At 39.3% G+C, this 14,540-nt stretch overlaps 1 protein-coding gene across 1 annotated transcript; it reads right to left on the reverse strand.

Moving 5' to 3' along the window:
* Nucleotides 1-211: 211 nt before the first annotated feature.
* LOC145097107 (Transcription elongation factor (TFIIS) family protein) lies at nucleotides 212-2,868 on the reverse strand. The gene is made up of 9 exons (XM_079034609.1): nucleotides 2,121-2,868; nucleotides 1,964-2,032; nucleotides 1,771-1,853; nucleotides 1,618-1,688; nucleotides 1,461-1,519; nucleotides 1,320-1,353; nucleotides 1,069-1,208; nucleotides 620-713; nucleotides 212-525 (listed from the first exon to the last, which is right to left on the reverse strand). The coding sequence occupies exons 1-9, from the start codon at nucleotides 2,505-2,507 to the stop codon at nucleotides 416-418; spliced, it is 1,047 nt and encodes a 348-aa protein (XP_078890735.1). The 5' UTR covers nucleotides 2,508-2,868; the 3' UTR covers nucleotides 212-415.
* Between the last annotated feature and the right edge of the window lie 11,672 nt (nucleotides 2,869-14,540).

The following is a 14,540-nucleotide window of genomic DNA, read 5'->3' on the forward strand; positions in this document are numbered from 1 at the left end:
TACCTCTATCTATCAGAATACAAGAAACACGGTTTAAAACCAGACTTTAGGTCTAACTACTTTTCAACATTTTTTTTTATACCGGCTAACTCACACCCATGGATCTTTGTCATAAATTTATATCTTTATCCACCACAAGACTTTCAACCATTAATCTACAGCTTTATCCAGTCAAATGTACATCAAGATAATGTTCCAAGGACACCAGGTAGATAAAAATTTCCAAAAACACCATTGAATTGAAAATTACTTGTAAGAAAATAGATAGAATCCCAAAAATTATGTAACAAGTACTATATGCCAAGAGAGTAAATTCTAAAATGAAAAAGTTGCATCAAGAAACAGTCACATGGATGCACAGATTTCTATGCATCCGTGTGGCGAAACCAACATGTTATCTTTTTAAGTAAAACCATCATCGATGGTTCCTACCCTGAAAGTTGCCTTTATTCTTGGCAATAAAACCATTTTTGGGCTTGGGTATTTCATGAATATCCATCACTTGTATTTTTCTTTGCTTTTTGGCTTCACATAATAAAAAAAAAAAAACAAATTGTGGTCATTTTAATTTTTCTCTTAACAAAAAAATAATAAAAGTTAAATTCATTATACTACTAACCATTTTGGGCTTCTTGGTAGTTCTCTTGAAGCCGCTTGCTGGCTGAAGCTAGCCGGTCAAGGTCAAGGTCAATGTTTTGTTCCTTCCTTGGTCGCTGTCAATTCCAATTTATAATCAAAAAAAAAATCCAGCAAGTCAACGCTCTGGTCAAACCAAATTAAATGAATCTGTTTTGGGGGGCTTTTCATTTTTCTTTTGGTTGCATGAAGAATAAAAATAGCAATCGAATATATGGATGACATTGCAATCAAATATACCAAGGCATTGTATTTTGAAAAAGTATCCAAATTATAGCATTGTAATTCACTACTTCTAATCTTATTACGTATTATACCTTAATAAACCATCGAAAAGTTTCTTTGTATTTGGATGTCATTGCTATAATTAGGTACATCTTTCAAAGTATAATGAGTGAAAGCAAATTGTTATTTCTTACAGAGAGAACTTACGTTTGGAGGAACAGAAGCAGAAGCAAGATTCATAGGGCGAGATTGGGGTAAAGGTCTTGAAGGTGTTGGTTTCTTGGAAACAACTGCTTTCGGTCTTTGCTCTGGTTCAGAATTATTCCTTTCAGAACCAGAACTCCCATCTACAGTTTTTTTTTTTTTTTTAAAATTTCGTGTAAAGAATTGATCAAAAATCACTCCACAACAAAGCATGGAAAAGAATCGGATGATTTTAATCAAATTCGATACTTAACTGTGTGGGTTAGGAGAGTAGCCAAAATCAGGCCCCTGAGAATTATAATTCCAAACGTCAAAAAACATAACAGAAACAAAAAAAAATGCTATAATTAGAAACATTTTTCAAACTTCAATGATTCATTCTCTTTCTTTCTCACCTGGTGATAACCATTTTGGGAACTCCTTACTATATTCTGCACCAGAGGTGAATCCCCATCTACAATCGCACAAGAATAAAAAGCAAAAGCTTGAAGACATGTATATGAATTTGAAGTTTCATAGATAGAAATTGTGAAATAAGAGGGACTGGATTACCTGTTAGAGTAGATGGAGCATGATCACCACGTTTGGATCCAACCCACTCATCCACCAAATCTTTCCATTTTCTATAACAATTAGGACGTGTAAAAGAAGTTGAAAAAGAATCTGAAAAACTTTGGGTTTCAAAGCTGTTTGAATGTTACTGACCTAACTAGTTGCTTCACCAATCTTCTTACTTCGTTAGATGGATGTTTTCGAAGTTGATTAACATGTCTTCCTATATCAGTTTCCTGATTTAGATTTTCAAAGATTAGCGTTATGAGTTATATGATTGATGGTTTACTTACTTACAATGGAGGGAAAGAAGACAGAGGAAGTTTAATTTATTTATTTTTTTTACCTTGAGGCCTGTGAAAGTTAGATCCATATCAGCAAGAGTTTGAAGCAAATCAACGACAGCATCATCAGTCTATATCATAATCATATCAATCGTTATAAGTCAACTAACAACAGAGAAGCGAGAAGATGAATATGTGTAAATTTGTTAGAGTTTATACCTGGTGTGGATCTTCAAGCTGTTCTTTGATTCTAAGAATTTTACTCTGTTCATCATCGAACAACCCTCCATACGGATCTGGGTCTTCTTCATCTTCGTCGTCATGGGGAATCGACTGCGGAGTTAACGGCGAATCACCTCCTTCTCTTCCGCAATCATCATCCACCTCCTTTGAAATCGTCTGGATTACACCATTCCGCTGCTGCTCAATTTGATTCCCGTCGCAATTGCTACACTGCTGCGTGAACAGCCGCTCCACGATTCCATCTCTACGATGCTTAAGCTCTCCGGCATAATCCGATGAAGCTACCGTTATAGCCGCATCAATAATTTCCCAAACATCAACCCTTGAATTCGATAAAATCGCCCTAAATTCATCTAAATCCATTCCCTAACAACTAACGAAAACCAGATTGGACGTTGATGTCAGCTCATAAACAATGAGATAGATCTACGAATAAAGAAAACGCGTAAACATCATATCTCCCACACCGTATTGACCGCCGGCAGCCGTGGATTATGAACAAACAACCATGACCATGACCACGACAATCAGAGCTGATCGAGTAAAAACGAAACCAGATTGTTAAAAGACAATAATAGCAGATCTGTGTGTACAAATCCCTAACAATACGCAGGAAATCAGACCATTTAATTTGATTTTTGTCTGAATTGAATAAACAAATTAGAATTAGTAAAAGGCATTATGCAAATTATGAAAAATATTCTTTGTTGTGTTGTTTTACTTTTCCCCCAATTTTTATCAACCCTACGCGCCCATGTTTGATGGGAAGCAAGTAGGAAGTAGGAGTGTGGATGGAGTCGTTTCGTTATCTCTTTTTCTTAAACGTTCTACTTTGATGGGCTCAATGTTTTTCATGTTCAATTCAAAGGGCTTTTTAAGTAAGTGTTATCTTTTTTTTTTTAATTCATTATTCGATTTTGATCAGATTCTACGTATCGAGTATCGACTATGGAATCGAAACAAGATATTTGTTTTGTTATGTAAAGTCATTGCAAGCTGTAAATGGGATCAGGTTTAGTTTTGGATAAGTATTCAGATATATGAGTACATTGTTATATTTAATATATAAATAAAAAGAAAGTGATATTTGAACCAATCGAATGTGACGACACAAATGTGAATACATTTAAATCATACGGATGTGGATGTCAAGTGTGCCGATTTTTAACTATTTAGATTTCTCGTAACAACTTCAACGGGTTTCTTTAAATAAAAAATATATTTTCTTTATTCATAAAGATAATAATTTATGGTAGAATTTGTTATTAAAGTTTTGATGGTAGACGTTATTGCCTCTTAGACCGGAGGGAGTAGGAAGGAAGTTTCCCTTACTTTTTGTGGGTCATACCACAATTTTCTTTATTTTCCTTTCCTTGATTTAAAACCCAATGAATGGATAGGAAAGGCTTCCCTCACTATTTAGAGTTGGGTGTATTCTGTCATATGACCAAAACATAGGGGTCAAATATGTCATTTCCAGAAACTTCTCATCTTCTTCCTTCTTCCTTGTTAAAACCTGCAAACTCAAAAAAAAAAAAAAAAAAAAAACAAAAACAAAACAAAAAAAAACAAATTTCAGCCACTAACAAGAAGAGAAAGAGAGCGGGAACCCCTCCCCCCACCTGCACCACCGGTGCGGTGTTCCTCCGAGCGGGAATGGCTCTCGCACATCTTTCTCGCTCCACTCCGTCAGGCCTTAGAGTAAAAGCTCTAGGTTCAAATTTGGACAAAATGAGTTTCTAACTTTAAAATTAGACAAATTTGCAAGAATGGTCTTATATGTCGAAAATTGTTACTTTGGGAGAAACAGGTTTGGACTAGCACCAATGGTTCAAAAGTTTCCATTTTGTTTCGAGTTTGGTCCATTTTGGTTTGATTTTTATAAAATGATCTTGTTTTTTCTTTTTTTCAATTTTTTATTACAAAAAAATTAAAAAAGAAAAGAAAAGAAAAAAATACTCTCTCTCCCTCACACACACACACACACATCCAACAAAAATTAGATCTGTGATGTTTTTCCCCAAACACACACACACACATCAAACTGCCAGACAACCACCTCCACCGCCTACCGGACGACCACCGCCACCGCCCACAGGACCACCATTTTCTTGTCAGAATGCCACCGGACCACAGGACCACCGTACGACCACCATTTTCGCGAGATTTGTTCGTCGTTGCCGCCACCCTTCGCCTACAAGAAACCACCGTGTAACACCCAAAATTTTCAAATAATTTTTCACATTTAAAAACACACTTTCATTCATAATTGTTATAAAAATATCAATGCATCACATAATCAATTCATAACATCACATCCCAAGATCAAATATGTAAAAGCTCCTCAAGTGTGTACTGATCAAGCCGGCGCCTTCCGGCGATCCTCACTGGTACCTGAAATACATAACATAACACTGTAAGCATAAATGTTTAGTGAGTTCCCCAAAATACCACATATGACACATAATAGCCACTCGAGGCTATAACTCTATGGACCCTCCGGTCCTAACTCTATGGACCCTCTGGTCCTAACTCTATGAACCTTCCGGTTCTAACTCTATAAACTCTAGAACATACACAGCATGAATCACATAGAAATAATGCAGTGAATCACAATCACATAAATAACATACAAATACTGTGTCATATAACTCTAATTACCACTCTAGGTAAAGTATAGTGAGAAGACTCACATCGGGTAACTCGGTAAATCTCGAACTCTGTAAAATCTGATCTAGCCTCCGCCTAATCATATGAAATACATACTCTAAATCAATACATCTCTCATGGCTAGACTATTCCCTCTCCTATTACTCTCGGAAGGGTAAAAGACCATTTTACCCCTCTTATGGCTCCAAGATTCTAAAGTTGACCAATCCCTAAAAGTCAACAAAAGTCGACTCTCCCGGTTACGCTTCGCGTAGCAAACATTTACGATGGGTGTACCCGGTGTCTTCACAGAAACGGGGTGCGCGACCCCTTACGTCGCGCGTACTGAGATTACGCCCCACGTAACTCCCAGTTTCAGACTCTAAGCATTTGGGGTCTTAAACAGTTAAGACCCACGTCCAACTTCTAGAGCTGGCCACTTCTAAGCCTCTTAATCCATAAAGTTGGTGACTTTAAGCCTTTGCACGGCTGGACAAGTCAGTATCACCCTTAATATTCCATTTCCCAACTCTAGAGAGCTCATAACTCAAGCATGGCCTCATATCAACGACCAAGATGGAAACTTTATGGACCTATAACACAAATACTACTGAAATGGGACAGGTCTAGGTCCATGGAGCACATTACACTCATAATGTCTCCACCTTTGGGACTTTTAACCCTATAAATGGTCCATGAAACATCAAACCAAATAAAGAGGAAGGTTTTGAGCTTTATACCTCTAGATGAAGCTCCTTTCTCTGAAGATCTCAGATCCAACCTTGCACTTCAAGCCCTAGCCCCCACAAGCTCTTCTCCTTCTTCTTCACTAACACACCAAAACACTTTTAGCTCCAAAACACACACACACACACTCAAGTTATGGGCGATGGAAGGCTCTCTCTTAGGGTTTCACTATCTGATATGGAGGCTGAGAAATGAGCCTTAGCATCCTTTAAATAGTGCACAAGCCAAACATTTAGGGTTTGCATCTGGACCCATTACGCCCAGCATAACCCTCGGTATGCCCAGCGTACCCAGGCGAGTCTGCATCCAAATTAAGCGCATGCATACGCGTAGTGTACTCCCCAGTACGCCCAGCGTACTCATTTGCTACAAGAACTCTCTCAAGGGACCACTTTTGACATCTTGACAAAATGGAAGGGTTTAATAGCTATATCTGGATTTCGGGATGTTACAATTCTCCCCCACTAGAACCAGACTTCGCCCTCGAAGTCTCATGCTGAAAACAACTCCGGATGCTGCTCCCGCATCTCTGACTCCGTCTCCCAAGTCAGCTCGGACCCCTTCCGATGCTGCCACTAGACCTGAACTAGAGGCACCTCCTTGTTTCTCAGAACCTTGACCTTCTGGTCCAAGATCGCGATCGGTATCTCAACATAATTCAGCCCTGAGTTCACCTGGATATCCTCTAGCGACACTGCCGCCAACTTGTCGGCTATACACTTCCTCAACTGAGACACCTGGAAGGTACCATGAATCTGACTCAAATCCGCAGGTAGCTCCAATCGATATGCTACCCTGCCCACCCTCGTGATCACCCTGAACGGTCCAATGTACCGGGGCCCCAACTTGCCCCTTTTCCGGAATCGGATCACTCCTTTCCAAGGAGACACTTTCAAAAGTACAAAATCTCCGACCTGAAACTCGAGCTCGGATCGTCGCCTATCCGCGTAACTCTTCTGGCGACCCTGAGCTGTCAATAATCTCTGTCTGACCTGCTGTATTTGCTATGTCGTCTGAAGTACTAGCTCAGTGCTACCCAACACTCGTTGCCCGACCTCTCCCCAGCAGATGGGAGTTTGACACCTCCGTCCATATAATAACTCGAAGGGAGGCATACCGATACTCGAATGGTGGTTGTTGTTATAAGAAAACTCAGCCAAAGGCAGATACGTGTCCCAGCTCCCTCCGAAATCCAACACACATGCCCGAAGCATGTCCTTGAGCGTCTGAATCGTCCGCTCACTCTATTCGTCCGTCTGCGGGTAGTAAGCGTAACGCCTCTCCGATCTCAGAACTCCGATGATCTCTCTCAAATGCTCCTCATGCTGCTCTCTAGATCTCGAATACACAAATATATCATCAATGAACACGATTACTGAACGATCCAACATCGGCCTGCACACCCTGTTCATGAGGTCCATGAATGTCGTTGGTGCATTGGTGAGCCCGAAAGGCATCACCACTAACTCGTAATGCCCATAACGAGTCATGAATGCTGTTTTCTGGATATCCTCATCACGCACCCTCATCTAATGATATCCAGACCTCAAATCAATCTTGGAGAACCAAGACGCTCTCTGCAATTGATCGAACAAATCGTCGATCCTTGGTAAGGGGTAACGGTTCTTGACCGTCAACTTGTTCAACTCCCGGTAATCAATGCACATCCAGTGCGAACCATCCTTTTCCTTGACAAAAAGGATCGGCGCTCCTCACGGCGAGCTACTCGGCCGTATAAACCCCTTCCCCAGCAACTCCTGAAGCTGTGAGGATAACTCCTGCATCTCTGGAGGTGCAAGGCGATAGGGCGCCTTGGCGATAGGCGCTACCCCCGGAACCTAATCGATACGGAACTCCACCTACCTCTCGAGAGGCACACCCAACAACTCCTCGGGGAAAACATCCGGGAACTCACGCACTATCGACCGACCTCGGTCTCTCCACACCTATTCTCGTATCCACCACGTAAGCCATAAACCCACTATAGCCCTGCTATAGACTCTGCCTCACTCTTGCGGCTGAAAAAAATGCTGACCTAGAATGGGTACCCTCGCCATAAACCGTAAGAACTCCCCCACTAGGGTCTCGTATGGTCACCAGCTGTCGCTCGTAGTCGATAACCGCTCCAAATCTACTCAACCAGTCTATGCCCACAATGACATAGACAGCGCCCATAGCAATCGGGACCAAATCAATCAGAAACTCAACACCGAAGATCTCGTGTACACATCCTCGAATCACATCCGTGGCATACACTGCTCTCTCGTTAGCTATGGAAACTCGCAAAGGTCGACTCAATGCCTCTCGATGGATACTGATGTGCTGACTAAAGGCTAACGACACAAAAGACCGACTCGCACCCGAGTCAAATAACACCAAAGCAGGTACATAACACACAAGAATGTACCTACGCATATCATAATATAAGCATAACATCACAGCTCAAAATAAACAGATGGAAGAATACATACCAGCCACAACATCGGGTGTCGCGCGGACCCCCTCCGCTGTCAATTGGAAGGCTCTCCCGCGAGCCTTCGGCACCTCAGCCTTCACTGGCCGACTCTTTGTAGCTCGAACGATAGCAGGGGCAGATCCCTATGATGCTCCCTGTGCTGACCCCTGCAACTACGGACACTTGGCCTTCCGGTGTTCGGTCTGGTTGCAGTGAAAACAGACTGCAAACCCCTTGGGGAAATCCTTGGCCATGTACCCCTCCTTGCCACACTTGTAGCAAGACCCTGATCTACACACTCCCTCATGACCCTTGTCGCACTTGCCACAAGTACGACCATTCTGGTTCCCTGATCTAAAATCGGCGGACTTGGCCTGCTTCGCTGACGGCTGGGACTGAGCCAGTCGTCGATCCCACCCCTGAGACTCCGCCTCCTCCCTAACCTGAGTCTCCAGCTCTATCTCCCTCTTCCGAGTATTTACCTGAAGCTCGGCAAATGTTCGGTACGACGAGTTCTCCACGAACTCTTGGATGTCCCTCCTCAGAATACTCAAATACCGACTCATACGTGCCTGCTCGGTAGACACGTGCTCAGGGCAGAACATCGCCCTCTCATGGAACATCCTGGTGATCACAGTAACAGACTCAGTACCCTGCTTGAGGGTCAGAAAATCCTGGGCCAAATGCTCCCTCTCCACCGGGGGAACGTACTCATCACGAAACATAGCAGTGAACCTCTCCCAAGTCACCACGGCAAGCTCAACAGACGAAAAGTGTGCCGTTACAAGCTTCCACCAGTCCTTCGCTCCCAAGCGAAGCTGGTTCAGCGCGAACCGAACCCTCAGATGCTCTGGACATGAACACGTATAAAAGCATCCCTCAATATCAGAAACCCATCTCATCGCAGCAATCAGATCTTGCGTCCCATCAAACTCTGGTGGCTTCATGTTGCTGAACTCCCAGAACAGCAACGAATCGCAACCCTGAGGGCTAGCAACAGCAACAACTGCAGTAGCTGAAGGGGCTGCAGCCTCAGTAACCGCCACGTATCTCTCATCGAAGGTCTCAATTAGAGTGGTCTTGATAGACCCAAACATCTCTAGAATCTCTGCACGGATGGCCGCAACCACCTCCTCATGAATCATCTGGCGGAGCTCCTCATCGCTCACCCCGCTGGTCCCCAGTCTGTGGTGTGTCCCAACCATGATGTCTCTGAAATACAACATAAAACATATCAGAGACTCGCTCGAACATACACGCACTCGATAACTTGACCCTACTCGTTCCCTGGTACCCTAAGGATTCTTACTTGGGTTGCGCACTGCTCCGGTGTCTTCAATAGTACGGGCCCAATACTACCGTCCACACCGCATCAGTATTCACACCAAGTCCTCCTCCTAGGATCCCAAGTCCCAAGTGTTGGATTAATGTCTAAGTCCATAACTATATTTGGTATGTACTTAACCCGACCCGGCATGATCCATTTGGGTTGCACTTCACCGACACAATTTATATGGATAATCTTTTGAGAATAGTATGTTTATGATTAATATTAATATATTATAAGTTCTAATATATTAATATGGAATCATATTATTTAATTAGTATTGATCAAGAATTAATTTATAATTAATTAAGTGATCAAAAGGAACTAATTAAATATGGACTCTTATATATATGGAATGGGCCAAGTTCATTTAGGTTGGGCTAAGCTTTCATGGATATTCCATGGAGTGTTTAACCCATGGATCCTAGGAAATGAAAGGTCATGGGTATTAGGGTTTAACCCTAATCCTCCATACTATATAAAGATGTCCTTGGTTGGTGAAATTGGCACTAGTGTGTGGTACACTAAGAAGGGCTAGCCAATTTCACTAGAGAGAACCAAGTATCCATATTCTCTAAAGTCTTCCAAGGTGTTTTGGTGATTTGTGATTCCATTTGAGGCTTCCACACTATTGGGGCTAAGCTCTTAAAGCTTGAAGACATCAAGCTACATCAAAAGGTATGTCATCTAACTAGTACTTTGTAGTATAAGAATTTCATAATATGCTAGTTAGGATTAAAGCCTTGGAAAGTTCTTATTTGCATGTATTATAGAGAAAACATAGATCCAAGGTTTATAGGGTTGCATGTACACCATAGGAGTGTTAGAATGCTCAAAACCCAACAGTGGTATCAGAGCCACAGGTTGTTTTCTGTTATATGGATGCAAATATTTTATTTTCAAAGTTGAAAAAAAAAGGAAAAAAAGCATGAAGTTTGTCAAATTTTAAGATAATTACTTGTTCTTGTGAAAAACTAATTATTTGTAAAATTTGAATAATTTGCTTTATGAGTTGAATTAGGTCAAATTTAATAAAAGATAAAATGATATGATTATTTTATTAGTTTTAAAAGTTTGATCTAAAGAGTTTTATTTTTTGAAACCTCCATAAGTTATGGATATGAAAAGGTTTTTTAAAAAAATTGATTCAAAGTTTTTATGGAGTTACAAAATTTGGTGTTAATGTTTTAAAGGATTCCATAACTTAAGAATAAGTTATGGATCACCAAAAGTTTTTTGTGTTACCTTGTTTCATGAGTGAATTTAGATTAATAAATAAAATTATGTGATAGTTGGTTTTAATCCAAATTAATCTAAAAGAAGTTCATAAAATGTGTTTATGTAACTTATAAGTCACATTTATGAATCTTAAAACTCATAAAAGTTGTCATAGGTTACAAAATGAAGAGTCTTTATCCTCATTAAATTGTTTTATGACTCCATAACTTGTCCTCAAGTTATGGATGACCAAGAGTCTCTTCATTAAATAATAAATTAAAAAAAAAGTGTAACCTTAATTAATTCCATAAGTTATAAAATAAAGAAAAGTTAATTCTTTTATTAGTTTAAAGTCTTCCATAACTTGTCCTCAAGTTATGAAACTTGAAGAGTTTTTGGATTAAAACTACTTTAAACACATAAGTTATGGAATTAATTAGTTTTGAATAGTTTCAAAACTTGCCCTCAAGTTTTGGAATTTGAAAAGTTTTCACTTATGAATACTTTAATTCCAAGTTAGCCCTTAGAATTTTAAAGAATTAAAATTCAACCCTTATACTTTATAATATTATAAGTTAATAATATATATATATATATATATATATATATATATATATATATATATATATATATATATATATATATATAAGAGTAAAGTCAGTCTTACCGCTAGTAGGCCTCATTCACGAAGCCGGTCTATAAGGTGGGTATAAGGTTGTTGCCTATAAAATGGCAACTTAATGGGTGTCCACTCTCACCTACCGCTTGCTTGACTGGTGGAGGGTCGTTAGCCGAACGGGTTTGACAGGACTATAATTATCCATTCATTAAAAGTATTAATAATAAATACTAAGTAACTAAACTCTTATAAATACCCAATCTTAGTTACTTAGGAAAATGTGAATAAGGTGCTAATCCATGAAATTACACTTTGCACTTTGTTTAAGTCGGTTAGTGGAGCGTGTGTGGTTAACCGGCACACTAACTCGTATTTAACAAGGTAGGCAAAGGGTAACTTAATGTTTATCATAGTATCGGTGGAGCGTGTGTGGTTAACCGACACATCGATTGAGGGGTAAACACTTAAGGGTACCAAGTAATTTGCATGGTTACTTCACACCTTGTTTTGTGATCCTCGGCATCCCAGTCACAAAACCTGAAGGGCACACTCGAGATTGAAACATGCCATTGAACAGTTCAATGAATCTCAATAGATCTAGGAGTTTCAAAACCAATTAAAACCTAATAATACATTTCGTTTATCTTGGTGGAAATTGGTGAATCGTCATTCACCTACCTTCAAATATTTTATAGCTTGGATTACGGCATCCCTCTTCTAAGTTATAAAATAGTTTGTTGGGTCCTAGCCTTAATATTTCATATTGGGTGTTATATTAAGGACTTAAGATCAACTATCTTGAATATCTCCCAAAAGATGTCTGGTTTAGACATTTATGATCTTCCTAAATCTATTGAAACAAGCTTTCCTAAATAAAGATGATGTCCCATGGAAATCATACTTCTTTCACCTCCTCCAATTATTCTCCTTAACCCACAAGTTCAAGGTCACTCAAGCCCTATTGGCAATGCAAGGTCTAGGTGTGATCACATCTTGGACATAGTCACATATTGACAAGCCGGGAGAGTTGGGTGTCAAAGTCTTGAGAAAGTTGATGGTTCAATCACTTTCTAAGTCACATAGTGAGTTCCTTTGGGACACCTATGAAACAGACTATGACAAGACCCTTAATGATCTTATCTATTTGTTAAGATCAACTTCCTTAAAACTTGATGGACATTGACAAGAGTGACACAGGAAATCCAGAAAAGCATTCTCTTCCCAATGGTAAAGGGATCAGCCAGAGTCAACTCGGTTGACCAAATGGTAAAGAGAAAAGCTAAGTCTTTGATAGTCCCTTGTACCATTATCAAAGGGTCCATATGTTTATATTGCCAAAGGAAGGGGCATTGGTTGCGAAGCTCCCAAATTTACCTAAGGATGTTAAAGTCAATAAGTTTGACTCTACTTCAGGTAAATTCCACTATCTAACTCTGCTAAGTTTCTATTCTGAGATTCCTGATACATGATGTGACTGGGTCGCATGGTGATGTTTTAAGAATCAAAGAAAAGTGAAGAAACTTAAAGAAAGAATATGTTGAATCTGATTGCGTAGATGGATTTCTATCGCATAGTTTGAAGATCGGATTCTTGAGCTACTTCTTAGGAGTTATGAGATATTGCTTAGGAATAGATAACAACAAGTTTTCATATGGATTGTAAGGACAAGTTCTTCCACAAAGTTTTTTAAAATAAAAGGAAAATTTTTGATTTTATTTATTTTAAAATATCCTTACAATGGCATCTGTGGAAATTTTTGTTGCTTATAAGATTCCATTAATAGCAAGAGTGGAAGTATGAAATTGATTCTTTCATTTGTGGTAATGTCTAAATTTACCAAATAAGGAAAGATTCTCATCACCCAAGTTTCAATTGGACCGGAACTTGGAATCATGCAAGTTGTATAACATGATGAATGAGAACTTTCAAGTATTGGAAAATTAAGACTAATTACTTGTTCACATGGATGTGTGAGTCAAGTGAAGGACTAAGGGATCAAGTACACAGTCTTGTGCACTGATTAAGTCCACCACAAAAGATCGATAAGATTATTCGTCATAATTTACTATAGCTCAGTAAATATGGTTATACTTACAAGCTTAAGTGTAATTCTGAGACATTGGAAAAGGTTCCAGTGTATGGCAGAGCGAATAAGAAGAATCAAATTAGGTAGAATGATAAAAGTTTCTCAAATCTGAAAAGATGGGAGAGAGTACTTTTGTATCAGTTTTGTGATCATCTTAATGATTTAGAGACCTTATCACAAGTCATCCTCTAAGAGACTTCTTATAGCTAAGAAGAGGAACTTGAATTGTTGAAGTGGTTAAATCAAGAAGATGATTCATACTTCGTTCCAAAAACAATTCTTAGAGTTATACTCTAAGATTGTAACTTGAGTGACATGTCTTAAAGAAGGTTTAAAACTCTTGTACATTTGAAATTGGTAAGTTGTGATGTTTTGGATAAAACAAAGACCAACTAAGGCCAATTGTGTGAAGTGTTTGTCTTGATTAGAATCCGCGCTATCTCTTGCATGTTTGACAAGGGCGTCTTATATGTCAAGAGGACAGTGGGAGTCTTAAAGGTCTTGAAAGTCTCAAGAACTAATCAAGAATAAACCTGAAGTTCTTCACTAGCACACGACTTGAGGTTTATAACCTATCATGTTGACATATTCTGTGCCCATTCCAGTTAAAGTTGGCTTTGCATATGAGTTCTTAGAGTTCTCAATTTGTTGCACAACTACTTGGAAGCAATGGCAGGCCCTTGAGCTGCCAGGTGGCAAGAAATTAAGATTGAGTTCAGTCCATATGAGTTTGTATTTGTCGTTATCCTTGTCTTGTGTCTATGGTTTTGACAATTCACATGGATAAGAATACATACACCATTAAATCTAAGTGTCATAAGGTTTCTCTCCGATTCATGAAAATGATGGTGAGGAAACACTTTCACTAAGTAGATTTTAGCTAGATAGCAATTGTGATATTTGCATTCTCAAAGTTGTTAGTGGAGCGTGTGTGGTTTACCGGCACACTAACCTGGACTTGTGAGAAGTGGCAAAAAGGTCTAACCATTATGATTACGGCATCCCTCTTCATAATTGTTTAGACACACAAGTGTGCTATCTAAGGGAAGGTGTATGATTTTGATAAAGTTTTATCAATCTAGTATCAGAAATCTGAACTTTGGTAAGAAATTCAGCTGATTTCTGAGTACATGTCAAAGCTAGTGGGAGCATAAGTGTTATGCTAATAATCATCATGTTAGTGGGAGCATGATAATTATGATAAAGTATTTCAAGTTAGCAATGTTAATTATAGAAAACAAAAGGTTTCAATTGGGAAAGAGTTGTTTTGCTATAATTAAGGGAGAGGAAATTAT

Source organism: Lactuca serriola, chromosome 4 (genome assembly GCF_051521515.1).
Source record: "Lactuca serriola cultivar US96UC23 chromosome 4, Lser_US96UC23_V15, whole genome shotgun sequence".
Classification (NCBI taxonomy): Eukaryota; Viridiplantae; Streptophyta; class Magnoliopsida; order Asterales; family Asteraceae; genus Lactuca; species Lactuca serriola.

Excerpts from the sequence above, each read along its gene's own strand:
- LOC145097107 (XM_079034609.1), bottom strand. The coding sequence starts at position 2,507 with ATGGATTTAGATGAATTTAGGGCGATTTTATCGAATTCAAGGGTTGAT. Across the intron at positions 1,854-1,963 it reads TAACTTTCACAGGCCTCAAG|GAAACTGATATAGGAAGACA; the intron begins GTAAAAAAAATA and ends AATCTAAATCAG. Across the intron at positions 526-619 it reads CTACCAAGAAGCCCAAAATG|CCAAAAAGCAAAGAAAAATA; the intron begins GTTAGTAGTATA and ends TATTATGTGAAG.